A 25,124-nucleotide genomic window follows, 5' to 3' on the forward strand; every position below is an offset into this window, starting at 1 on the left:
ATACATAACATCTTAATATCACTAAGTCCCCAGCAGTCATCAAAGACCAGTAAGCTCTAAAAAAAACATACACGTAACCCTCGATTCCAGCCTCCTTATTCTCAATGATAATCTGTTCTGTTTGCCAACCATCTACCATTCACCATTTTCCGAGTTAAAGAAGACAGATCCACCAGCAGGCAAAGAGACACGGGCCTTTGACCTATCCGGCTCCATTAGGCGCATTTGTTTGTTCAGGACCGGATGGCATCGCAAGAATATAAGAATGGTAGTCGCTGAAGAGTCGAAAAATGTGTTGACTTTTAAGTCACTGACTTAAATCTTTCATTCCCCAGCTCGTGTGTTTATTGAAACATTTAGTTGATTTTAAATAAAATATCTGGCATTTATGTGTATTTGTTTAAACAAACAGCTTGGCAAGCTGCAGCTTGAGAAATAAGATACATGCGTTTGCTTTGGATTACTTATGTGTGTACAGATTTTAGTTATATAAATTTATTAAAACCTTTCACACAGAAAAAAAACATATCTTTATATATAAAACTCAAGAACAGTATATTTTTTATATACAGAAAATTTTAAGGAAATCGAGGAATATCTTCATTCAAGAAAATTATTTTCTTGGTTTGAACATCTTGATTCAAAAGTTTTAAATAATTGAGTGAAGTTTAATTATTTTTCATTAAATATTTTTTTGTTTTTTCATTAAAACATAAAATATTTCGGACTAAGAAATAAAATCTCTCCTAAACTAAATAATTCAACTCAAGAAGATGATATTCTCGGCTTTAGACAATATGACAGCAACGCCGCCTCAAGTTTGCTAAGTTTAAAGAATAATTATTTAAATTTTCAAGTCCTGTACGTTTCAGTAAAAATATCTTTTGGCTTAATTTATAAATAAATGGTTTTCTAATCAAAAGTTATTTCCATAATTCAATTTTTTCAATACAATTGATTTAAAAAAAATTCTTGAATTAAAAAAAGCCTCTTTAGCCCAAAAATAAATTTTTGAAGACCAAAATGTTCTTGGTATAAGCTAACCTTTCTTGTCTGTGTAAATTTATTAAAACCTTTGAATAATACTACTCGTAACTTTCATCGAGTAGCAACTGGCGATGCAAATGTATTAATATATATTAATGTATTAAATGTGTGTTTGTAAATGACATGATGTTTAACATCCAAGGTTTTGACATGTTGCAGATGACAGTGGCAAGCACGTCAACGCCAAGCCCACCAGTCAGTCCCAGCGCAAATGACATGGACTGGTTTGCCGGAGTTGCTGAGGAAGAGTTGCTCTATTACACTAATAATGACGTCGATTCACTCTGGGCTGTGATAGGGAGTTTCGTTCCGCCGCCTCCTAGGCCGCCGTTTCTTCCCGAAGAAAGGATTGCTACCGATGGACTTACCACCTGCGATTTGTGTACCTGGGCCCTCAGAAATGACAGGCATTCCTCTTTTTCTCTGGATGGTACTCTCGGTAAGTTGATTCAATTATGTCTGTTTCTGGCTTTGAGTTAATATAAGTCGAATGCGGATTCCTGATTGCTGATTGCAGGAAGGAATAACATAAGAGTGAGAGGCTACAACGGAAATTATCAATCTCCTTTTTTATGGGATATCAAGAGCCTGTCTTTGGCTTTAACTTCTGCTTTAGTTTCTTTATCTTAAGAGAGCAATGTGTTTTCATTTTTATGAGGCTTGTATTTAGTGTCGGGAGTTGTTTTATAGAAAATAATATTTATGTTCATTTGTTTAGTAAATTCTGATGATAAGTACTCTTAATTTTTTTATCAATTTTAAGAGTCATTCGGAAGTCTTTAAATAGTTCAATTTTTTATAAATTACCTGTTTTTTGTTCACTATTTTTAGCCGTGAAAAATTATTTTTAAAAACTGCATTAAAATTTTTTGACAATTTCTACATGTAGAATTTTTTTGTCAATTTATTTATTAAAAAATTCTAAATAACTTTTAATTTTATTATAATTATTTTGCTAATTTTTTTTTTTTTACTTAATTTTATTTGTTGAAAAAAATTATAATACTGATCAATAAAAAAATTAATTTTTTTAAATTAAAAATTGACAGAAAAATTTATTTTTTTATAGTGTAAATTTTAAGAATTCGATGTTTCAAACAAGAAACTTGGAAAATTAGTCTAAAGTAAAATTTTTATAAATTACAATTTACTTTTTAAAGCTTGTGAAAATATTTTTTTTAATGATAAATTTTTCAATTTTTTGTTCAGAGCTTCTAACTATTAAAATTTACACTATAAACTAAAAATTAAAATATTTTTTTTTCCAAATTTTGAAAAAATCAGAAAATTTTTTATTTCTTTTATTAATTTTTTTTTTTATATAAAAATCAAAAATAAGTTATTATTTTTTCAATTTTAACACCATATTTTAGAAAATGAAACAATTCTAATCAATTTTTAACTTGAAAATTTTTAGAACTAAAATTTTATATCGCTCCTAAATGAAATAAATCAACTAGATAAAACATAATTGCCTTTGTTTTTAAACTCAATATTTAGCGCTCGAGCACTTTAAATAGTCATTAGCTTAAAATTTTACAAAAAACAATTCATCAGCAGATTAATTATTTCTTTGTTCCCACACAACAAAATCGATAGCCCGAAACTTTACAACAATAATTAAAGACCCTGGCATCGATATCAACCTCCGTTATTATTATTCAGATTTGAAACTCTCGAGATAATTAATCTCTTTTTAATTAAATTCCCACAAGAAATTCATAAATATTAAAGGCCCCTGAAAAATCCCATTTATTTTCGTTAATAACAAAACACCTCCATATCACAACATTGAACATTAAACATTAAACAAAACGATCCCGGCGTTAAAATTCATAATACCGCCACGCGGTAATTACAGTGAAAAACACATTGTCTTTAATGTCTTCATCAATCTCCTCGGTAATATCCACACTAATAATAATAACAACAACAACCCACAAAAATAATAATGAATAAACCCGTGAGACAGCCCGTGAATAAGTAGCTGAGAAAATGATAAATCAAAATACAGATACCGATCACGAATAATAGCCGTTGTCATTATCATTATAATTATTCTAATTATAATTGTTACTTATGGTATGGCGTTGTATTGGTGTCTGCCCGAGTAAAAATGAAATTATTATTTTTAACGGAAAAATAATAAATTTCGTTCGACCGCCGCACCACCGCCGCACCATACCGCTGCACGACCGCCGTTTGGCGGACTATTTTGCCGCACGCTAAAAATTTACTCCCCCTAGCATCGTCGCACCACCGCTGCACCACCGCCGCACCAATGCTAAATCATACCTACAATTTCACAAAAAATGGTATCAATTAATTTATCACGCAATAATTAATTAATAAATAATGTGACTAGAAATCTTAATGTAAGACCTATTGATCAACCTCCTTTTAATCAAATGCCTAATATTAAAAAAAAAAAATTTTTTTTAATCAGGCCAAAGCACCGCGAAATTATTGATTTTTTTAGTCGTATTGTTGATGTAGATTTTTAATTTCGTCCTCGGGTTGCACAGAAGCGGTACGCCTGTCGAAATACTCTGAAAGAATTTTAAAAATTGAACTGTGATGGGATTTGAACCTGGATCGTCTGCATGGAAGTCTCGAACATTGCCTACTGCGCTGCAAGCCATAGTTAACTAAAAAAATTTAGTTAAGCTATTTGAATGATCAACAAATATTTTATTTCAATGTATATACCATCAAACAGCAGTATGGTGCGGCGGTGGTGCAGCGGTGGTGCGGCGGTCGAACGAAATTTATTATTTTTTCGTAAAAATTAATAATTTTATTTTTACCCGGGTGCAGCGATGGTGCAGCGGTGGTGCGGCTAATAGAAATTTATTTACTTGTCACGGCGCTAGTGCGGCGGTAGTTCGGCGAATAGATAAATTCTTTACTTGTCACGGCGGACTTTAAGTCACGGACTTAATAGAACTTGTAAAATAATCAAAATTGTCACGGCTGTAGTGCAGCGGTGGTGCGGCGCTTAAATAGCCGTGCAGCGGTGGTGCGGCGGAATTCTGTTTTTACTCGGATGATAATAAAATAGAGACTGCGGACACGAATAGAGACATAACTAAATACACCGATCTATGTATAAATTAATGGGTTTAGATCCTTCAGAATATTATCCAGCAGACAAAATAAAAAAACAATAGGAGCATAGGTATCGTTATATAAAACAGGCGTTTCAAATACAAACAGAAGGATTGACGAGTGGGGTGCAACATCCGGTGTATCAACCAATGAAGAAACTTCCAGGCAACATGGCCGGCGATCCAAAATACGTTGGCAAGGGTTTCCGTTTGTTCGCAGCCCCTCCCTACAATTTTTTACCTCACGCCTTCTTTACTTCTTTGTACATTTATTCTACCTCTACCTCTTTGCTTCTCTTATTTTTCCGTTTTGCATCGGAGCATTACATTACACTACACTACACACTATAGGTAGTACATACTTACGCGAAGATGAACATGAACAAGAAAAAAAAGAGGAGAAATAAATACTCCAACCACTGCAACCACTTTTCAATGCATCTGTTCATCTGGGATCTCATGTGTAACTCCAAAATGGCGAAATTTCCTCATCGCTGTTATTTTTTATTGCTATTTTTGTTCTTGTTGATTTTACACGCTTCAAAACGCTAAAGCGTATGAAGGTTCTCTGTTCTCGATAAGTTTTGCACAACTCATAGAGCGAAAGTATCAGAGTGCTCTAAGATCGATAGATTTTTTTCGTTTTCTCGCTGAGATTACTTTCATTGTTATACTCTTGTTAGTTCACGAAACCAAAACAATTTTTACATCATCTAACAAATAATTCAATAAAGAATAATTCTGGAACTTAAAAAAAATTTATTTTGTGTGATAAAAACTCGTTAAACTAAACTAACAAATTTGTTCCCGTCAAACAACAGAAAAATTTTCATGGCTTGGAATCACAATTACTTTAAAAAACATGAAGTAAAAATGGAGTAAGGCGTGGATTTCTCAAACTTTCATTGCCATAATTATAATTATCATTATCCTTTGACAAATAAAGTATGTACATTTAAACACATATGTATATAAAAACTGGATCAAGTTTTGCAAATGAAGTCTTCGTGTCATAAATGAGAAAATTGCTGATTGGTGACTGAAATAAAATAAGGAGGATATAAAGAAAGAATAAAATAAATTATAAGAGTAAAAAATGATCGAAAGGAGGAACGAGAGGATGCAAGTATAGTATAGGGTTGATGTTGTAGATCCTCGAGGCGAGAACGTAGCAATCATCGCGTCAGTTCTCACTCGCTCTTACCAGAATAATTACGCGATCACACCTCGTATACTAAGGAGCGCCTTCTCATCTCGCAAAATGTGCAGAAAACAGCGCACATGATATATATTAAGGGAAATGTGCGTTGTGTGTTGTGGAAAGCTGCAGATTTGCTATACGGTGCTTAACGGGATTCCAATCTTTAAAGGATCATCTCGGACTTTGATTATATACCTCTGCTCGTTCTTTCAAAGTAATCAAAATTGAAAAGGAAAATAAATTGATCTAAATCAGTGGGATAGACATTAAAAAATTTTTAGAAATAACAGTAGCAATTCTATAAATTAATACATCATTTAAAATTACATTTTTTTTTAGTAAATGAAATATGCAATTTTTAAGAATTTTTATTCTAATTTAAATTATGTACTCTGATAAAAATTGCTCAGAGTTTTGAGTCGTGAGCTTGAAAGAAAATTTGGTATTGTTATCAAAGATTTATATTTTAAGTAAAGAGAAAGGGGTACAAGTGTGTTTTTGGTTGTATGTTATAAGTTAGCTATCAGTGCAGTAGCATCTCTTTGGCTCACGCAATCGCACATCCGTGAGTGAGGTTCACGCACGTGTGCTTTGAGGATGCTGAGTAAAGGCCCTACTCTAACATATAATATAACATAATATTATACATATACATATATATAGTTGTGCTCTTGAGGTTTCTCATCTCGATTTGTTCTTGCGGGCGATAAATCCGCGCAGTTCAAAAGATCTTGGTGTTGATTATTTTTCTGTTGCGAAGCCCACCTTTGTACTTTATTTATATTTATTTTAAGAAAGGAGAGAGAGAGAGAGTGTGTGTCCGGGGAAGGTGAAGAAAAAAGAAATAGTCTATGTATTCAATCTCGGGGTACATGTTTCCCGATCTCGTTTACACCGGCCACGAAAACGAGGTGTTAAAAAAAATAAATGTACACGGTGGCAGAGTGCCCAGCGAGGAGAGACGGTGGCGCAATAAGGAGAAGAAATAATAACGAGGAGATAAAAGGTGGAAGAGAGCTCGTTACTACGTTCCGATGCTGCTGCTACTTCTGCTGCTGGTGCTTCTGCTTTTCAGACTCTACTTTGGTTCATTTTTTTATATTTATTCTTTATTGGTTTATTTTTTAGCCCTCGCCTGGAGTGTGTTTCTGTAACGATATACAAGCGTCGGCAAATCTCAGATAAGATGTCAGACACGAGAGCAAATTTTTTTGCGCCTTTTCAGACTTAAAAACTGAAACTCGTCGTGTTTCCTCGTTTTTGGGGCCGATTCTTTTAAATTGAGTTTTAAACAGTAAAAGTACAAGTTCTGCTTATTAGTTGTACTTGGGATTGTATTATTATTATTTACAACATTACAACATTGCAACATTGAATAAAATAAATATAAAATTTCTATAAAATAATTCAAAATAACTTTCAATTGGTTGAGGGGCACTACTACTGTGAAATTTCCAATAAAATCAATATTTTTTTATTCTTGATAATGGATACTCCTAAAAATAATATACTAAAATTTCGAAGGATGTTATTTGAACAGTTTTTGCACAACAACGTTTTAAAGAAGCTTTTTGTCCGTCAGAAAGATACTTAATTTAATCTTTGAACACGTTTTTATCAAAACTAAATTTTTCAAATTTCCCACCGTTCTAACTTGATAACAATTCTCTGCACTGAAAAAAAATGTACTTGAATCAAGTAAATAATTTTGAAGAACTTAATCTTGATTTGAGCATAAAAATTCTTGAACTAATAAATTTTTCTTGATTTAAGGAAATTTTACTTGATTCAAGAATTTTTCGTCTTGATTTAAGACAACGAAACTCTTCAAAATTATTTTCTTGGTTCAAGAATTTTTCTCTCAAATCAAGTTAATTTTTTTTTCAATGTATACAATGGCCCTCCAGTTTTTTGATTGCATAGAAAGTGTAATTTTGATAGGCCAAAAAACATCACAGTTTTTAGCGAAATTTAGAATTTTTTTTCAAAGCTCCGCCATTTTTTTTCATTTCAATTTTTTTTCTATTCTGGGTCACTGTATAAGAAATATTTTCTAATTGAATATTTTTTTTCAAAAAATTTGTATGTGGCCTGAAAATTTCAAAACAATCGCTGCAATTGTTTTGCTATTAAAAATTCTCGAAAATTATTTTTTTTTTGTAGAGCTCACACTGGTGGTTTCCCTTAATGTTATACATTGTAGAGACTAAATTAAAGTCTAAACTGAAAAATAGAAGTCAAATTTACCCTCTAAATACGACCCTCCAATCTTCGTGAGAAATCCGTGAATTAAAGGGCAATTTTAATCATCTCCACAGCTCCGATTTAAAATTTGAAAATTTGTCCTAATATCAATTTTCAAACTCTTCTAACCGCGATCTCCTCCTATTACATACATTGATGCACACGTTAACTACCTTGATAATTTGATACCTAATACCATAATTAAACCAACCATATGGCTGTTGGACCCTTGTAAAAATGTTGCAATAAAAAATGATAGACAGCGTGTGTACTTTCACTGTAATCGTCAGCCAATTACCGGGCGATTGTACCAGGAGATTACATAGCTCTGGTGAAAAAAAAAAAGATTAATAATATCTGCTCGGCTCAGTCGGAACTATTTTAAACGGCTCCTCATAATATCCAGTAATATCGGGTTAGAATTTATATTAACACCACTGTATTGGTATTATAAAAAGACAGTACACACATGTACAAGGAACCTAAACACTTGGTCTAAGGCTCACATGTTACAACTTAAACTATAACTTACCTGTGGAACCACACCTCAAACCTCGACAGTACATCTACAGTTCAACAATCGGTAGATCGAATGACGGATAACTGATCTCTAGATCACCGGTGATAGATCTACCGCCCGCTCTACCGCTCTATGCCTCCATCTTCTTCTGTGTACCTTAACTAAATTATATATATATACATATATATTAGTTATCATTTTTTGTCTCAATCCTCAATCGTTCGATAACACATCAATTCTTAAGCTTCAATTTATCCAGCATGGAATCTAAATCTAATCACGATCAATATTTTTTATTTTATTTTATTTTACACAGACAAAAAAAGTTAACTTGAGCAAATAACATTTTTTTGGTCTTCAAAAATTTGCTTTTTCGCAAAAGAAGCTCTTTTTCTTAATTCAAGAATTTTTTCCAAAAAAATAAAAATATAATTTTAAGTTGTTATTTTTTTTTTAATTGTATTAAAAAAATAACTTTTGATTGGAAAACAATTCATTTTTAAATTAAACTAAGAGACATTTTCTTTCAAACGTACAGAGGACTTGAAAATTTAAGAAATTATATTCTAAGCTCAGCAAGCAATCACTTAATTCAAGAACATCAATGTAAGAGACTTGAGAATATTAATTTTTTGACAAACTAAAAATAATGTAAACTACATCCATAGAGTGCGTACTTTAGGACTGCGCTCTTAAGAAAGAGTAATAACACTTAGCAATCATAGCGTAAGCGAACTCTCAAGTTGAATTATTTAGTTTTGGACCAATAAATATAGCTCTTATTTTGAGAGATTTAATTTTTTAGTCTAAAATATTTTATGTTTAAATGAAAAAGTAAACAAATATTTATTGAAAAATAATTAAACCTTACTCAATTATTTAAAGCTTTTGAATCAAAATGTTCTACATTAAGAAAATAATTTTCTTAAATCAAGATAACGTCGTGCTCAAAATTTTCTATGGGCAAGAATATTGTTCTTGAGCCAAGATATCTTTTTTCTGTATAACTTAGAGTTTAAAGACGTAAGAGGATCTTATGACTTTAGTTTGAGTATGGGACGGGTGAGCGGAGGCCGATAGGAGGAGAACCATGGGACACTAAACCACCACTGGGACACAGCAGGGCAGAGATATATATTTTCTATAAAGCCGGTTTTCTATCGCGTGCCAGACAACGATTGACTCGTCGCTGCTGGTGACTAAATCCCGACAAGTCCTTCTGGTGTAGTGGACCGAGAGACAGCGACATGGAAAACTATTAACAGCTATACTACTTTTATATATCTAGATATAAATTTATATGTATATATATATTGATATTTATATTTATGTAGACTTATTACACGATCTAAGGTATTATCAATTCGAGCTGGAATAACACGCGAGTAATTTCATTTGTCGCGATAATAATAATTATATTTATCTTAATCGCGATAAATCCTTCGGGATTAATTTAGTATTTTTTTGGTAATTGCCGAAGGCGAGAAGGGATAATTAATGTGTCTTAAATCAACCCGTTAATTGGGTAAATAAATGTAAACGTAAACGCAGGTGCTGGTGTACATTGTATATTTATACATAGTACAGTAGGAGTTGTTGATAAATTATTCGCAGACTTAACTAGCTTAGTTGATACCTGATGAGAGATTACGGCCTGGCTAAAACTTAAATGGTAAAAAAAAGTTGATAAAAAAATAACCGCCAGAGAAATTAGAATGAGAATGAGACCAATTTCCGGCAATGCAAGTAGGAATTTCTAACCGATTGAGCGCTAGATCAGGACACGCGTATGAGCTCAACCAGCAAAATCGGGTCGCGTTGAGAAAGTCTACTTCATATAGTACGACAACTAAATAAAACACTTTTGTTCATGTTAGATTAGCCGGGAATTTATTTTGTCGTCTGGTTTTATTTTATTTGGCTTTGTATCTGGTGTGTAACGAGTTATATTTATAACCCTGATAAAATCTTAGGTTTAGTCTGTGGGCATACAGCAAATTGTTGCTTCATTAAGCCAACCGGGGCATGAATACGCTTAGGTGGAAAAATTTACCTACTTCTTTGCTTCCCGGAGTTTTATTTATCGTTTTCAGGAAAAAAATTAAGGATCTAATAATCTTTGGTTGTATTTTATTTATGGAGTTAGTTATGAAAAGTTTGCGTGAGTTATAATATTTATGTCTTATCATTCAGTTTTATATAAAGTATCGTTGTAATTGAATGAAAAATTTTTTATTCAATTTATAAATTTTTAAATTAATTGTTAGTCGAGTATATTTTTTATTAAATATTAACAAAAATCACTAATTTTTATTAAAAAAAAAAAAAAATAAATTAAATATTTAAAAAAACTGTAACAATTAGGCCTAACATTACTAGATTAAAAATGACTATTATTTGTATCATAGTAAATTAACTTATAATTCTAATCAATACTTATTTTATTTTCACTTACAGTCTTTTGTTCTGATAAAAAAGTTAACTTGATTAAAGAAGATAAATCTGAAATTAAGAGCATAATTTTAGAAAGTTTTATCATTTTGAATCAATCAAAAATTTTTTTGCATCAAGTAAAATTTACTCAGAACCATTTTTTTTCTGAGTGATTAAAGATACAAAAATTCTTAAAAATGATTTTTTTCGTTCAAGATTTTTTTCTGTTGAATCAAGTTAATCGTTTTATCAGAGTTTTGTAAACTTCAACAGGTTATGAGCCCAAGGCCAGTGTATAAAATAACGAAAGAACTTTTGAACTGATAAAAAAATTATATTGATTTAAGAAAAAAATCTTGGACTAAGAAAATGATTTTAAAAAATTTGATTTTTAAACCAATTTTCTAATTTATTTAAACTCGGAAAAATTGATTAATTCAACTCGAAATCGAAAATTTAACTTGAGAACAATTTGAAACAATAAAATTTTTTTAAATAGTTTTTTATTTTTTTTAGTCAATATTTTACAAAAATTTACACAGTGTATTTTAAATTCTTAACATGTAAATTTTTTAAGTATCGTAAAATTGAACATAAATGTTTGAATCCAATTTCCTGTATAAAAAATCGTAAAGGACTTTTTTTGCAGGAAATTAACTTCACTATAAAAGATCCCATCAATTTATTTCTTTCCTTAAAAAGAATTGAACATTAAAGTCAAACTTAAAAATGCTGACGACTATCCAATTAAAACAGCCACTAAAATTTAATTAGGAATTAAAGTGACAAAATATTTAAAACTAATTAAAGATCAAGAATCAGAAGCCATAAATAAAAATGAAAAGGTGGATTAAAACTACCGATGTTCTACAGTAAATTAATCTCGAAACTTTGACAAATAATTTTTATCCTTAGATTTAGTGGTGTACCCAATAAATTACGAGGTCAACCATCTAAGAACCTAAAATATATTTACCAAAGACTAAAGACTAACGTCGAAAGACTAAAGAGGTAACAGTTATAAGCGTTAGCGTTTTAGAGGCTAAGACGCGGATTATTAACGATCCTCCGTTCTCAACAGATTAAAATCTCAACTCTGGACGAACAAACGGATATTTTTCCACCTCTTAAACTTACACTGGTCCGTCTATAAAAAATACCTACCTATACGATAGTATTATAGTATAATATAATGCCTATAGCTTAACCAGGAAGCGTGTTGGCTGTACCAGTCCTCGTAGTATATTGTATATTCACAGTCCGCGTCCCAAATGTCTAATGGAAATTTGTAATTTATTATCCGGGCAGACAGCGGATCCAACGAGACAATCAGGTTTTTGACACGTAGTTACCTACTGGTCAACCGTGTCCGAGGAGCGTGTTACCTACTAGTATTTTCACACTGCGTACCGAATAATATACCCGATACATTATTGCCTCCAGGTCAATAATCATCACAATACAAATAACTTGTTAAATGTTACATGTTACATTATATCAAATATATATGTACTTACATAACATTCTATCGAGAACTGAGAAATGATTTATCGACATATTAAAGTTAAAAGAAACATTATTTTAACCACGACCAAAATTATTTTGAAAACAATCGGTTGTTTTGTTTCAAGAGTTTCTTTGTCTTGGCTGTTAACTTCTTGGCTCAAAAGATCTATACCGTCGATCGATAACTACTGTCACTTGATTCAAGAGTACATTATCTTCAATCGATAAAAACTTCTTCAACCACCAACAATTCTTTTCAACTAAAAATAATTTAGTTTTCTTTCAAGAACTTTATATTTTAGGTCCTATTCCTAATACGAAATTTCATTTTAAAAAATTTTCAAAAGTATTAAAAACTTTTTGATACAGAAAATAACAAAAATAGGACAATTTTTTGGTTGTAATTCTTTTTTGTATTTTAATCCTCAAAAAATTCTTGGATGAAGTATACGAGTATCTTCTTTCAAAACATCAAAGTAGGGTAGGGCGGGGCTAGTTGATCGTAGGGGCAAGTTGTGCAATCGAAATATCTCGAAAACTAAGCAACTTACAACAAAAGTGTAAATGGTGAAAAGAAAGGGTTACGAGAGAAGAACACATCGCGCGAAAGTCAACTGCCGTCCGATGTTTAGACTAATTGACAAAACGTTTTCTTTTTTTTTGCGTCAAAAAAAAAAAAAAAAAAAACAGGTCTTTAGAATTTTTCTCCTACACTCGCTTGAAAATGCTATTTCGTGATCATGAAAGTATTAAAATATGACTTAATGTTTGCCCTTTTGATTACATATGATTGTTTATTTTTAATTCTTATGATTCTTTTATAACCTAACTTTTATTTTGTTGCCTCAATTGGGGCTAGTTGAGCAAGGCGCTGACTACGTGTTAAATCAGCCCTACTAGATTTTCAATATTGAAAAATGAAATTTTTCTTTACTAAATTAATAATTATCAATTGATTTGTACATGTGACGATTTAATATAATGTGTAAAAATTAAATTAACTCATATTGATATTATATTAATAAATATATAACATAATTATAATTAATACATTCCGTCTATTTTAGCCATTGCACAACTAGCCTCATACCCATGCTCAACTAGCCTCACTAGTGGGGCACGTTGAGCAATTTGGAGCGCTCGCGTATTTCCGGGAATAACTTGAAAATTTGAACTCGGATCGTTTTTGTGTCGCTAGACCTTTTGAAGAAGACTAAATTACGAACCTAACAGTATATGACTTGATTAAATCCGATACATCGTCTTAAAGTTATGGAAGGTCGAACCAAAAAGTGATCAACTAGCCCCGCCCTACCCTACTTCGTATAAGTAAAATTCGTCTGGTTAACTTTCTGATTTTCAAAGAATTTTAATTTAATTATCCAAAAGTGAACTTTTTGACTCAAGAACTGAATACTTTGCTTAAGAGTAAAATTTACAAGCAAAAATTTTTTTTTTAGTAATAATTTTTATCATAATATTGCAATAGATACTTAAAACACCCACACGGATAAATTTTTGCAAGTACCAAAAGAGTCTGAAAATGAGGCAATTGCGAGTAGACGGTATGTCGACCAAAACTCGATTCACCATTAACACGAACATCAACTTTCAGTCCATTCCATCATTCTTTTCGAAGCAAGAGTGAAGCTTTCAAGAAAACATTCTTCTTGGTGATTTTTTTTTTCGTGCAAAATTGAGATCAAAAGATGATCGATAAGTCCTATCACTGCACGCTGCTAAGTTGGATTATATCAACGTCACTCTGATGACTTATCCGAGGAATGAGCAAATAACTCCGGACAGACGATGAGCTGCGAGAGTTCTTGCTCAGACTAACATTAACATTAATATTAATAAAATAATAATTCAAACGTCTCGTTGGGATGATATCGGTCGATAAAATCCTTTGTCAATTATCTGTTAATCGTTTATGGTTACTTCTGGCTGTCGAATCGAATCTAGATTATCCTTGAGACAGCCGGGAGGGGTTCGGTGATTAAACTCCTGTCATTGTCAAAAAGCAGCTCTTCTTCTCTGGTGATCGGAATTTTTTGACTACACACGTGTTAGTTATTCTCCCGGATCCTCGTTGATGACTAGGGCCGAAGTTGGAGCTGCTCTTGGACTTGGAGCTGATTCGTCTCTGTGGGGTGCAAACGAATAAAACAAGGCTAAGGAGGCTAAAGCAAATGAAAGTATGAGGACGAGATGAAAGAAATAGTGGAGGCGGTGGGTGGTGCGCTGGTGCGTTCTCGGCAATTCGTGGTTCGGGATAATTAGCCATGCCGTGGCTTGTATCAAGAATCAAATACGTGGGTGGCTGCATCAACCGTACTGTGGTTCTTTCTCTCTTTCAGGGCAGCTTTTGTTTTTTACTTTTGCTTTTATTTTTATTTTTATTCTTATTCTACTCTTACTCTTGTTTCTGTTCTTCTTATTGTGCCTTTCTTATACTGATCGCAATTAGCCGAGAACCACTCGCGGAGCAAACTACCTGAGTCTCTAAGCATGATGTGAAGAACCATGGACACTTCCGCTCTCGGACTTGTTATTGCCACTTGATGCTTGTATGATAATTATAAATATAAATATACGTACCAACATTTAATATTTAATGCAAGATATATCCAAGATTTATTAACCCACCTGTCTTATTTATTATCACTGTTATTTATTGTTTTGAGTTGTGTAAATAATCAAAATTAAATGAATCCTCTGGGAATGTCTAATTAATATTGTTGATTCCAGAAGCCCCTGGAGAGTTTGGATGGGTTCTTACGCTGATAATTGTGTCCCTCATATCCGCGGCGATCGGAGCTGTCATCATGGTAACGCTTCTTCACTGTCGAAGGTAAGCTAATTATTTATTATTAATTATTTAATGTTAAAGTTATTTTTTTGTTTCAGTCATCTGATTTTTTTGACATGAAAAATTGGAAAATTAACATTTTTAAAAACTTTTTTTTTTAATTATTGCATTTTACGGCGAATTTATTTATATTTTATCAAAATTATTTGTTTTGAATTATATTTTTGATTAATTTATATAATAATTAAAAAATCTTAATATTATTTTTAACTTCCCGCTAGGAAAATCGAAGATTTTCAAAAATCGGGAAGTTAATGTTTTCACCCCGTCTTACGAAAATCGAGTTTTCATCGAATCTCGACGTTTCGAGGTCCTAGGAAGCTTCACTGACTATTTCCGCGATGGTGTCTGTATATGTCTGTATGTATGTCTGTATGTGTGTGTGTGTGTGTGTGTGTGTGTGTGTGTGTGTGTGTGTGTGTGTGTGTGTGTGTGTGTGTGTGTGTAAACCTCTTATATCTTTTGAACGGCTTGACCGATTTGATCGCGGTTGGTGCCATTCGAAAGGGCTTGACCAAACTTAGATTTTATTTATTCTTTGGAACGATTCGGACCGGTAGATTTTGAGAAATCGCAAAAAAACTACAAAAAAAATTTTTTAAAAACTGGTTTTTTTGGAATAACTTTTAAACGGCTTTACCGATCAATTCCAAAAACTAATCAGCTCTTAAAATCAAAAAACCACGTCGATCGCCGCCAGTCCGGTCAAAATCGGTTGATTCGTTCGTGAGTTATCGTTGACGAAAGAAAACCAAAAAAAGTATTTTTTCGGAATTACTCCGAAGTTTTCCGCTCTATCAATATAAACTTAAAAGTTTTTCATGAAGCTTAAAAAACTGCGTCGAATGCCACCAACCGCGTGAAAATCGGTTCATTCATTCAAAAGTTATTGCGATTTGAAAATTTAAAAAATAGTGTTTTATCAAACTTCTATCAAACTTTTGAGCTCGAAGAGCTCAAAAGCATACAAAAGCTATTTTTTTGAGCTTGGAGAGCTCAAAATAATACACAAATTGTATTTATGAGCTCGAAGAGCTCTAAAACGTCATAAGTGAAATTTCAAGCGTTTAGGTATAGAATTGGCGGGAAGTTGCAGTAATGCCCTTCAGGGTCAACCGTTTTCCTAATTTTTTTTGTCAAAAATTCAGGTGACCGAGAAGATAACTATATATAAAATCATCATAAACGATTGAACAATTTGGAGTTTAAAAATGTATGTTTTAATTTATTTAAAATTATTGAATAAATAATACTATGTACTAATAAATAGTACTAAGCAGAATTTGAGGAAAAAAATTTTGAAAATAGAAAAAAAAACGTGAATAGGATATAAATTACAAAGTGAGAGACAATTTCTGTAAATTTCTAAAGAATTTAAATAATTTAATTATTTTAACAAAATTGTTTTAGATTTTATATTTCTTAATTTACTGCTGATGCTACAAAAATTGTAATACTAGGTAACTTAATTCAACGGTTGACTTTTATCTTTTTCTTCAAAGATCTAATCTCTGGAAAGTAAGAATGAAATTTTCAATACCTCGTTTAGTTCTTGAATGTTAAAATATCAAATTTCAGATTAGAGTTTTTTTTTATTTCGTCACCGAGATACGTGTTCTAAATTTGAATATTTTCTCACGAGAAAATTTCGGGCCCTGAATTATCATTCATTCATTCATGAATTTTATTTTATTTCCTGTGCAAGAATTAAATTACTTAATTTAATATTTTAATGCGATAAAGTCGGCTACGCCTTTGCAGCTCTTATCAAAAACATGTATTTTATAATTATATAATGTATACGTTTAATAGATCAATTGATTATCATGACATTATCCCATAAAAGTCATATTTGCGTAATTTATAACAGTGAAAGTATTAATCAGGCATCTGATAACTCTTTTATCCTCGAATGAATACATTATTATTTAATAGGAGAAAATTTGTTGGAATACATGCGGATATAATTATCTGAATCTTATCCTTGCATATGAAAATTCTTTTTATTTATTTATAATAATAATAAATTTAACGAATAATTATTATTTTTAATTTTTAATAATAATAATAAGAATAATAATAATAATGGTCACATTAACTGTTAATTAACCCTAAATATTTGCGATTAAGTAGAACAATGAAATTTTCAAACTTTCTCTCGTTATGATGAATTTATATGCACTAATGTTGATAAAAATAAAAAATAACATATCTAATGATAAAATAATTTGTATTTTTCAGGATGAAGAGCGCCGGAGGCCGAGGTAACAACTAATAACTATTAACACACTCATATCATCTTTCTTTCTATACATACATACATATATACATCGGTAAACTTTTAGTGTAGAGTCGATAATCCCTCGCTCTCTCCTTAATTCCCAATTAACTAACGTCCCCGATCTCTCATATAACTACCGATAAAGATCCGATTGCTATCTTGAGACATACACGCTTATAACAAAAGCATTCTTCGTCGACGCTGTATAGTAGAATGTCTGTGCTTTAACGGCTCGGATTACTTGTGTGTATATAGACTATTAAACCAAAAGCTACATCAGTATCCGTTGGTAAAAGTAACGGGGTGGGGAACTAAACGGACAACCGACTACTATACGAAATTACGAAACAAGGACGGGTTGCGGGTTCCTTGTTGCTGGTTGCCTCGAGTGCTTTGGGAAGTTTACCCTAAAACCAAAATAAATAAATCATTAGTTTAAGTGAGTCCTCAGCACAAAAGTTCAAGTTTGACGCTCCAAATAATTTTGTTAATAAAATGTAACCAAGTTATAAAAAATAATTGTGTTTGCTTTATTTTTTGGTGGGAAAATACAATAATAAAATATGTATACTTTTTAAATAAGTTTTTATTCATTAAATTGAAATTATTCTACTCAGTATTTGAATTTAAACTACAACTGTTCAGAGTTTTATTCTCAATTTTCATAAAAGTTTTGTCATAATATATCACAATATTATTATAACAAATTCATGGAATAATTTTTATCTATTAGTTTAGGAATTTTACAAGTGATATAGTAAATTTTACAAAATATTTTCTATCTAATAATTTAAAAATTTAACGATCAGTATATTTAATGAATTTTAAGTAAAAATTACGAAAAAAATCAATTTAGTTTTTGGTAGTCTCCGTAAAATTTATGATCAACTATATAAGGTTAAAATTTGTTGAAAAAAATTTAAAAATTATTTTAGTAACTGACAGATTAAAAGCTAAAAATCATTTTAAATGATTTTGTTGTCAGAAAAGCTGTGGAGATAAAAAAATTTTCATGGTTCAAGTTAATTTTTTTGCTTAATTTAAAACAATTAAATTTTTAAAAATGATTCTTACTTTATTGATAAAAAAATAAACTTAATTCAAGAGAAAAATCTTAAACATTAAACTCATTCTTTATCATAAATAAAGTAGACGAATCCTTGAATAAATAAAACTTGAAAACACAAGTCAATTCAAAAACTTATCTGCTTGATTCAAAATTATAAAAATAATTTTCTTAATTCAAGACTTTTTACCTTGAATCAACTTTATTCTTTTTATCAGATTAAAATTCTTTCTCTTAAATAAAACTAAACCTAAACTGCTAGACAATTAAACGAATTAAATAACTAAAGATGATAGAAAATTAGTAGAAGCTAAAGTTCTCATTCACGTAACAGAACCCCGAGCGCAGTAACTTCGTTGGTGAAGGGGTGTCACGAATAAAGCAACAACATCCGGATATCGGCGCCGTCGTTTAGTGTCGCCATCGTGGCGTTGTTGGCTCAGCAGTTTAAATAAAAGTCAAGTTGGTTCCAGAGAGACTGAGAGAGAAAAGAAGAAAATGACCGGCAATTGAAGACATGAGGCTCGAAGGATCGATTGGCGTTTAATTAGTTGCCATAATGAAAGCGGTTGAATCTTGACTCTCTTGACTCCTGGGTTACTCTTTTCTTCAACGAGAGTAACATAAGAAGAAGAAGAAAAAGAAGAAGAAGAAGAAGAAGAAGAAGAAGAAAAAGAAGAAACAAGTGAGAAGACGAACGACATGTTGAAAAAAGGAACAAGTGTGCAGACGTGCGACAAGGAGAACAGTGAAACGCGTCTAATTAACTTTCCGATTTGAAATCGAGCGTGCTGATACGATCTAAGAAGAAGAGTGCTCTAAGAGACGTAGCTCTCGTTGACTCAACGGAGGTTCTTCCTAAGGTACCCTGGCATTGGCTCTTCTTCTTCTTCTTCTGCTGGTGGTGCTGGTGCTGGTGCTGGTGGTGATCCTGCTGTTGCTGGTGGTGAAGCTCTCCCAAGCAGCATTGAGATCGGGGGTCAGCCGAATTAATTATCCGACACTCGTAGCAACCTCCACCTCCTGTCTCTCGTGCCCCACGCGCGGCCGACGCTCCTCGCGTGCTCTGTCTCAACTCTAACTTAACTCAGCCTCGGATACTTTTATCCCCGTCGAGGATTTATGCTAATCAACACTTTTTTATTTCTTCGTTTAGATTATATTACTTACTTTATCTGGTTATTATCTGTTTTATTTAAAGCAACGCCTGCTCCGACACCGGCACTCCCGTTATCGAGTCAATTTATTCCCTAATGCTCTGCTGCCTAGCACTGGCCAATCGATTTCTAATAGTCTCTAATTCATAAAAGTGTTGAAATTTTAAAAACTTAAAAGCTTTTACTGTGAGAAGATCAAGGAAGAATTTTTGTTGTGATGGAAGGATTTAAGATCGGTAGTTGATGTGTTAGGAAGAAATGCACAAAAAAAATAACTTGATTCATGAGAAAAAAAAATTACTGAACCATCAAAATTTTTTTAGGAGATTTGTTGTTTTAAATCAAGCAGAAAATCATTATATCTAGTAAAATTAAATCAAATCAATATTCTAATTTAGACGCTCCAAAAAAGGCTATTTTTAATATTTTTTATGAAATTATGAATGATCATATTGATGTTAGGGGTTTGTTAGACTTACTCAATACATTCTTGAAATCCATTAAAAATTGAAAATGAACCTTGCAAAACAGAAAAATTTCAAACTTTTATGTTCGATGTCTAAAATAATAAAATTTTTTAATAAGATCTTAGTCCAAATTTTTTCCTTTTGAAACAAGTTAATTTTCATAATTAATGTGCATAATATATCGCGTTACAGATGCCATAAGGGCGTATAATAAAATTTATATTTTTTTTTATTCCAAAAAAAATTTTTAGTTTGGAGAAAAATTTTTTTTGGACTTGGAAAAAATAATAGAATTTTTATTATACGTCCTTATGGCATCTGAGGTGGATCCCGGAAGCCATAAGGGCGTATAAAATTTTTTTCTGCATTTCTGCACATTTCGGACAAAAATACGTCAATTCCCGAGAAAAAAATTTTTATACGCCCTATAGCTTTTCACCGGTACCTTTTGCCGGTATACGCCCTTATAGCATCTGGAACGCGATATTTTCTGAACTTCTTATCTAATATTAATATTTAGAAATATTTTTATTTTATCTTTGTAGAACAGATATATCTAGTGTTACCTGAGTATATATTACATTTTTAATAAAAATAAATAAGTAAAATATATAATAATCTACAAAAATTTTTGAGCCAGCAGCTACCCCGTTCTTACTTTCCCCTTCAATCCAATTATTTTTTACGACGACTTGAGCTTTGATTTCAATGTCTCGGTCCACCATTCTTCACATATTCTTCTTTTTTATAATAATAATAATAATAATTATTATTATTATTATTATTATTATTATTATTATTATTATTATTCTTATTCTAACTACAACTAGTAGGTATATAACGTCAAAGTGTATTCACCGAAGCGTGAATTTTATAAGTAAAGGAGACTTAGCGAGCAGGCACACGAGGGCGATGCTGCTGATTGCGTCACGGATCGGATAATCGGATTATATCGTCCAAGTCCAACTCAGGTTGTAAATGACGAACCCCTCGAGTAGAGTATAGACTGTCTATGTCTATGCATGTTCTCTGTAGTGTATAGAACTGTATATGTATGAATGCTCTATATTTCCTGATGGTTCGGTCTAGGCTTCAATCTCGATCCTCAGGTTTCCCGTCCTCATCTCTGTGTACTCATATTCTACTCGATGGTTGATGTCATACGAAGACAAGTACATGCGCGCATTGTGAGCGGTCTCATGCATTACATGCACACGGGGATAAACTCTGAGCGACGTTTTCAGTTTTTCGACTGCATGACATTTTATTAGGTAGGGATAGGAACACGTCCATCAACGCTTTGTCAACTCGATTATTCCGGGATATCTGGCTTAACATTCACCATTATCCATTATGTTAAGAGAGTGCTTAAAAATATACCACTTTTCAATTTACAGTTTGTATTTATAAAAACTAAATCCTCATACTTAAGTTAAACTGATAGAAGGATTTGTCTGTGAGAAGTAAACTAAATTTATTAAAACTATTTGAGAAATTTTTTTTTAAGACAAAAAAAGCTATTTGTTACTTGTCAGGTTAAGTCTTGAAGTTACAGTTCTTCGGAATTTGAAATCATTTAAAAATCTTTGAATTTGCATTGCTAGAAGAATTTTTTAATATTTAATAAGCTTTATTAATATATTAATATGTATTAATTAGGTGACCGAATAGTAGTTACGAACAGTGTCTCGGATAGCTCAACTGGTAGAGCTTTTGGCGCGTAACTTTATTATTAATTAACAATAATTTTATTGTTGTTGTTAATAGCTTTATTAATAATTAACTGTTAATAAATGATTTTTTAACATTAGATGATTTAATGAATATTTATTAATAATTAAAAAATATTTAATTATATTTTATAAATGAAAAAGTTGTTTCCAAATAAATTTATTTATTAACAGTTAAAAAATTTTATCAGTGGGTAATTTTATTTATATCTTTTGATAGTTTTTTTTCAAAATTTTATAATAGTTTAGATTACAACTCAAATTATTAGACAAAATCAAGCCTTGATTTAAATGTCACAATATTTTTGAATACTATTTTATTGATTTAATTTTTCAAAAAATTATTTTGAAGAATTTTTTTGTTTTAAATCAAGCAGGGAAATTTTAAAAATAAAAATTTTTTTTTCTCACTTTAAGTAACTTTTAATTAGTTGATTTAAGACAAAAAAATTCTTCAAAATGATAAATGAATAAAAGAAATATGTGAAAATATCATGACAATTAAATTAAGTTATGATTTTGTCTAATAATTTGAGTTGTATTTTAAATTATCATTAAATTTTCAAGAAAAATTATCAAAAGATACAAATAAAATCACCCACTGATAGAAAAATTTCTCAACTGTTAATAAATTCATTTATCTAAAAACAAGCGACATATTTTTGGGCATGACTTGTCACAAATTACATTTAATTGCATAAAAATCGACCACACTCAAGTTCCAAAAGTAATTTTTTGAAAAACTACCCCTTTCCTCTCCAGTACAGATTAAAATAACAAAAAAAAAGAAGTTCTCATTGAAGTTGTCGATAAAAAAAGAACGTAGATGTGAAACGCGTATTAAGTGAAAAAATTCTTGATAATCACGTTCTTTTTGCATTCCTGGTCGGTCTCTCAGATCCACAAAATCCAATCCGGGACGATTCACATGACGGCTCGATGATGGGAGCACAATGAGAAGTTGGAGACGAGAGAAAAAATACTGTACTGGGGAGGCGCCCCTTCATACATACAAGTTCATGTCATAATGCTCGAGGATTCAACTCACACATGTTTTGTATATTATTATTTTATTTTTATTATATTTTTCGCTGGCGGTTGTCGGTTGTGTGGGTAAATGTAGGTATAGATATGTATACTGAAATATAGACTCCTATCCACTGCTATATAATAATATAATAATAAATATATATGATATATAAATACGCAGAGTTGAGAGTTGATGGGTGACTGAGTTGAGAGAAAAGAAGAGAAGAGTAGACCCTCACCTGGCACTTGACAGTCCCGAGCAGAGTGGAGGTTTCACTCATATATCAACGTGATACTACACCACCACTAGACTCAACTTCCAATGAAATTCAGATGTTAGCAAGTAAACTTGAGGAATACTCACAACTTGAATAAAAAAAAAGGGTTCGGTTTTGTATTGAGCGAACGAATATTATATTCTGATATTATATTATTGTTGTTAATTTGTAAAGGGATCTTAACGGTTTTAAAATATGACAGCGAAATTTGAGGTACCACACCCACCATACTTAAGTTGAAATTAATCCATCCTAATTTCCTCTCTAGTTTATATTAATAAAACTACCTCTATACTATTTGATTTGATCATGAGCAATGAGCAATCAGGGATTAACTTGAATGAGAATATTAGATTTTACCATTTAATTTACCGAAATTTGTTCAAGCTGTTGTGAAATTGAGAAGGGAAATTTATTTAATAAATTGATTAACTTATTTTACAGCGAGTTGTTGCGGAGTCGGGGTTGAAGACGCGAATCCCCAGGAACCAGTTAGCCCTGGAGCGGTCGGAGTTGCTGGAGGTGTTTCCGTGATTCCTGAACGGCCCCCGCTAGAGCTCGATAAATTACCGCCTTATCACGACGTCACGCCAACTCCAGGTAAATATTTTTCTTTAATAAATAATAATAATTTTTATATTTATAAGAATTTTATAGTTAATATTTTTTAATATAAACAGAAAAAAATTTTTTTTTGAAAAAATAGACATTGCTGTGACAAGAAATTAATTTTTTGGAAATATTCAATAATTCAATTTCTTAGCCGAATAAATCAAAATTTTTCTCACAGTAGCTTTCTTGTTGAAAAAAAAAAAAAATAATTTTAGACAAATAATTTTCATCCAAAATTGTTTTTTTTCACAGAACTAGGAAACTTTTTTTTTAACAAGAAAATTTAGGTGATAAAAATTTTGATTAATTCAGCTAAGAAATAAAATTGTAGAAAATTTTCAACAAATTAGTTTCTTATCTCAACATTGCTCATTTTTTTCAAAAGAAATTTTTTCTCTCTGTGCACTAATTTTTATATTCTTTTATTATTTTTAATTTTGAACGGTCAAAATTTCAATATTATTATTACTATCACTTATTTATTTCTTTAAATTATTAACAGTTATCAAACGCAAGATTGTTAAATCTGTAAAAAAATAATTTACTGTTAAAGCCTGCCCAGTCCTTAATTTTGACATTATTTTCATTATTAAAGTTATGATTAAAATTTTCAAAATAAAGGATTAAGTAATATTTATTTTCAAATTATCGTTATTTTAATAATAATGATTGAAACTATCTGACAGAAATTAATAAAAATAATTACAATTATTAATTGATGAAATTAAAATTAACAGGTCACAATGTCTGGTCTTGGTTGGGATCTAGACGTGGAGGAGGCGCAGCAGGAGTAGTAGCAACCCCCCTGAGTTTACCACCGCATCGGTGTGCGATGAATCTTCCTGTGGAGAATCATTACACTCACATGCAAACCGACGAGGCTTTGTACGCGGAACTAGACTCGCAAACCGCGAGTTACGCCAGCGATCTTCAGCTGCAGCTCAGAGGAAGTTCGACCTACGGCGGCCGAGCGACTACTCCTGGTGATGAGGAAGAAGACGAGTACCATGAACTTGATGCTGCAAGGCTGCATCGTAGGTACAGCGGTGACAGCCAAACTGGGACTCTTAAGGAAAGGCGACACAATCAAAGGTTATTATTTACAATTGTAGTAATTATTTATTCTTGATTAAAAAGGTCAAGATTAAAAAAATTTATTTGTTGCATTGTTTTGAAGTATTATAGCTCAAAAATATTTCTTGATAATTTTAAGTTAATGAAATGAATATTTTCCGAGATACCTTACAAAATTTGAACTGAAGTATTGTTTAGAACAAATTAAAGAAAAAAATTTTTTTTGGAGTGAGTAAATTTTTTTTTTTTTTAATAATTTGAATTATTTTTAATTAGTTGTTGAGTTATAAATTTTTTAGACTAAAATTTAAAATACGTAAGTCTCTATTATATATTTTCAAAGCCGATAACTAATTTTATTTAGAAAATATTCGACAGATTTGAAAAAAAATATTTTCGATAATTATTTACTAGTGGGGTCAATTCCATTTTGGGCCATAACTAGGAAAAAAATTAATATTTTCAAAATTTTTTTTGATTATGCTTGTTTTTACGGCGCA

The 25,124-nt window shown here is 31.3% G+C and overlaps 1 protein-coding gene across 2 annotated transcripts in view; it reads left to right on the forward strand.

Moving 5' to 3' along the window:
* The window catches only part of LOC123267418 (TSC22 domain family protein 1), an 80,381-nt gene that overhangs the window by 53,846 nt on the left and 1,411 nt on the right, over window positions 1-25,124 (forward strand). Inside the window, exons 2-6 of one of the 2 annotated variants that reach the window (XM_044732038.1) lie at window positions 1,207-1,486; window positions 14,813-14,912; window positions 17,172-17,194; window positions 23,383-23,538; window positions 24,288-24,642. In XM_044732038.1, the coding sequence (XP_044587973.1) occupies window positions 1,207-1,486; window positions 14,813-14,912; window positions 17,172-17,194; window positions 23,383-23,538; window positions 24,288-24,642 (914 nt within the window). Of the gene's footprint in view, window positions 1-1,206; window positions 1,487-14,809; window positions 14,913-17,171; window positions 17,195-23,382; window positions 23,539-24,287; window positions 24,643-25,124 lie in introns of both variants that reach the window. The other variant, XM_044732037.1, reaches the window with a different exon arrangement.

The sequence above is a fragment of the Cotesia glomerata genome, linkage group LG6 (assembly GCF_020080835.1).
Source record: "Cotesia glomerata isolate CgM1 linkage group LG6, MPM_Cglom_v2.3, whole genome shotgun sequence".
NCBI lineage: Eukaryota > Metazoa > Arthropoda > Insecta > Hymenoptera > Braconidae > Cotesia > Cotesia glomerata.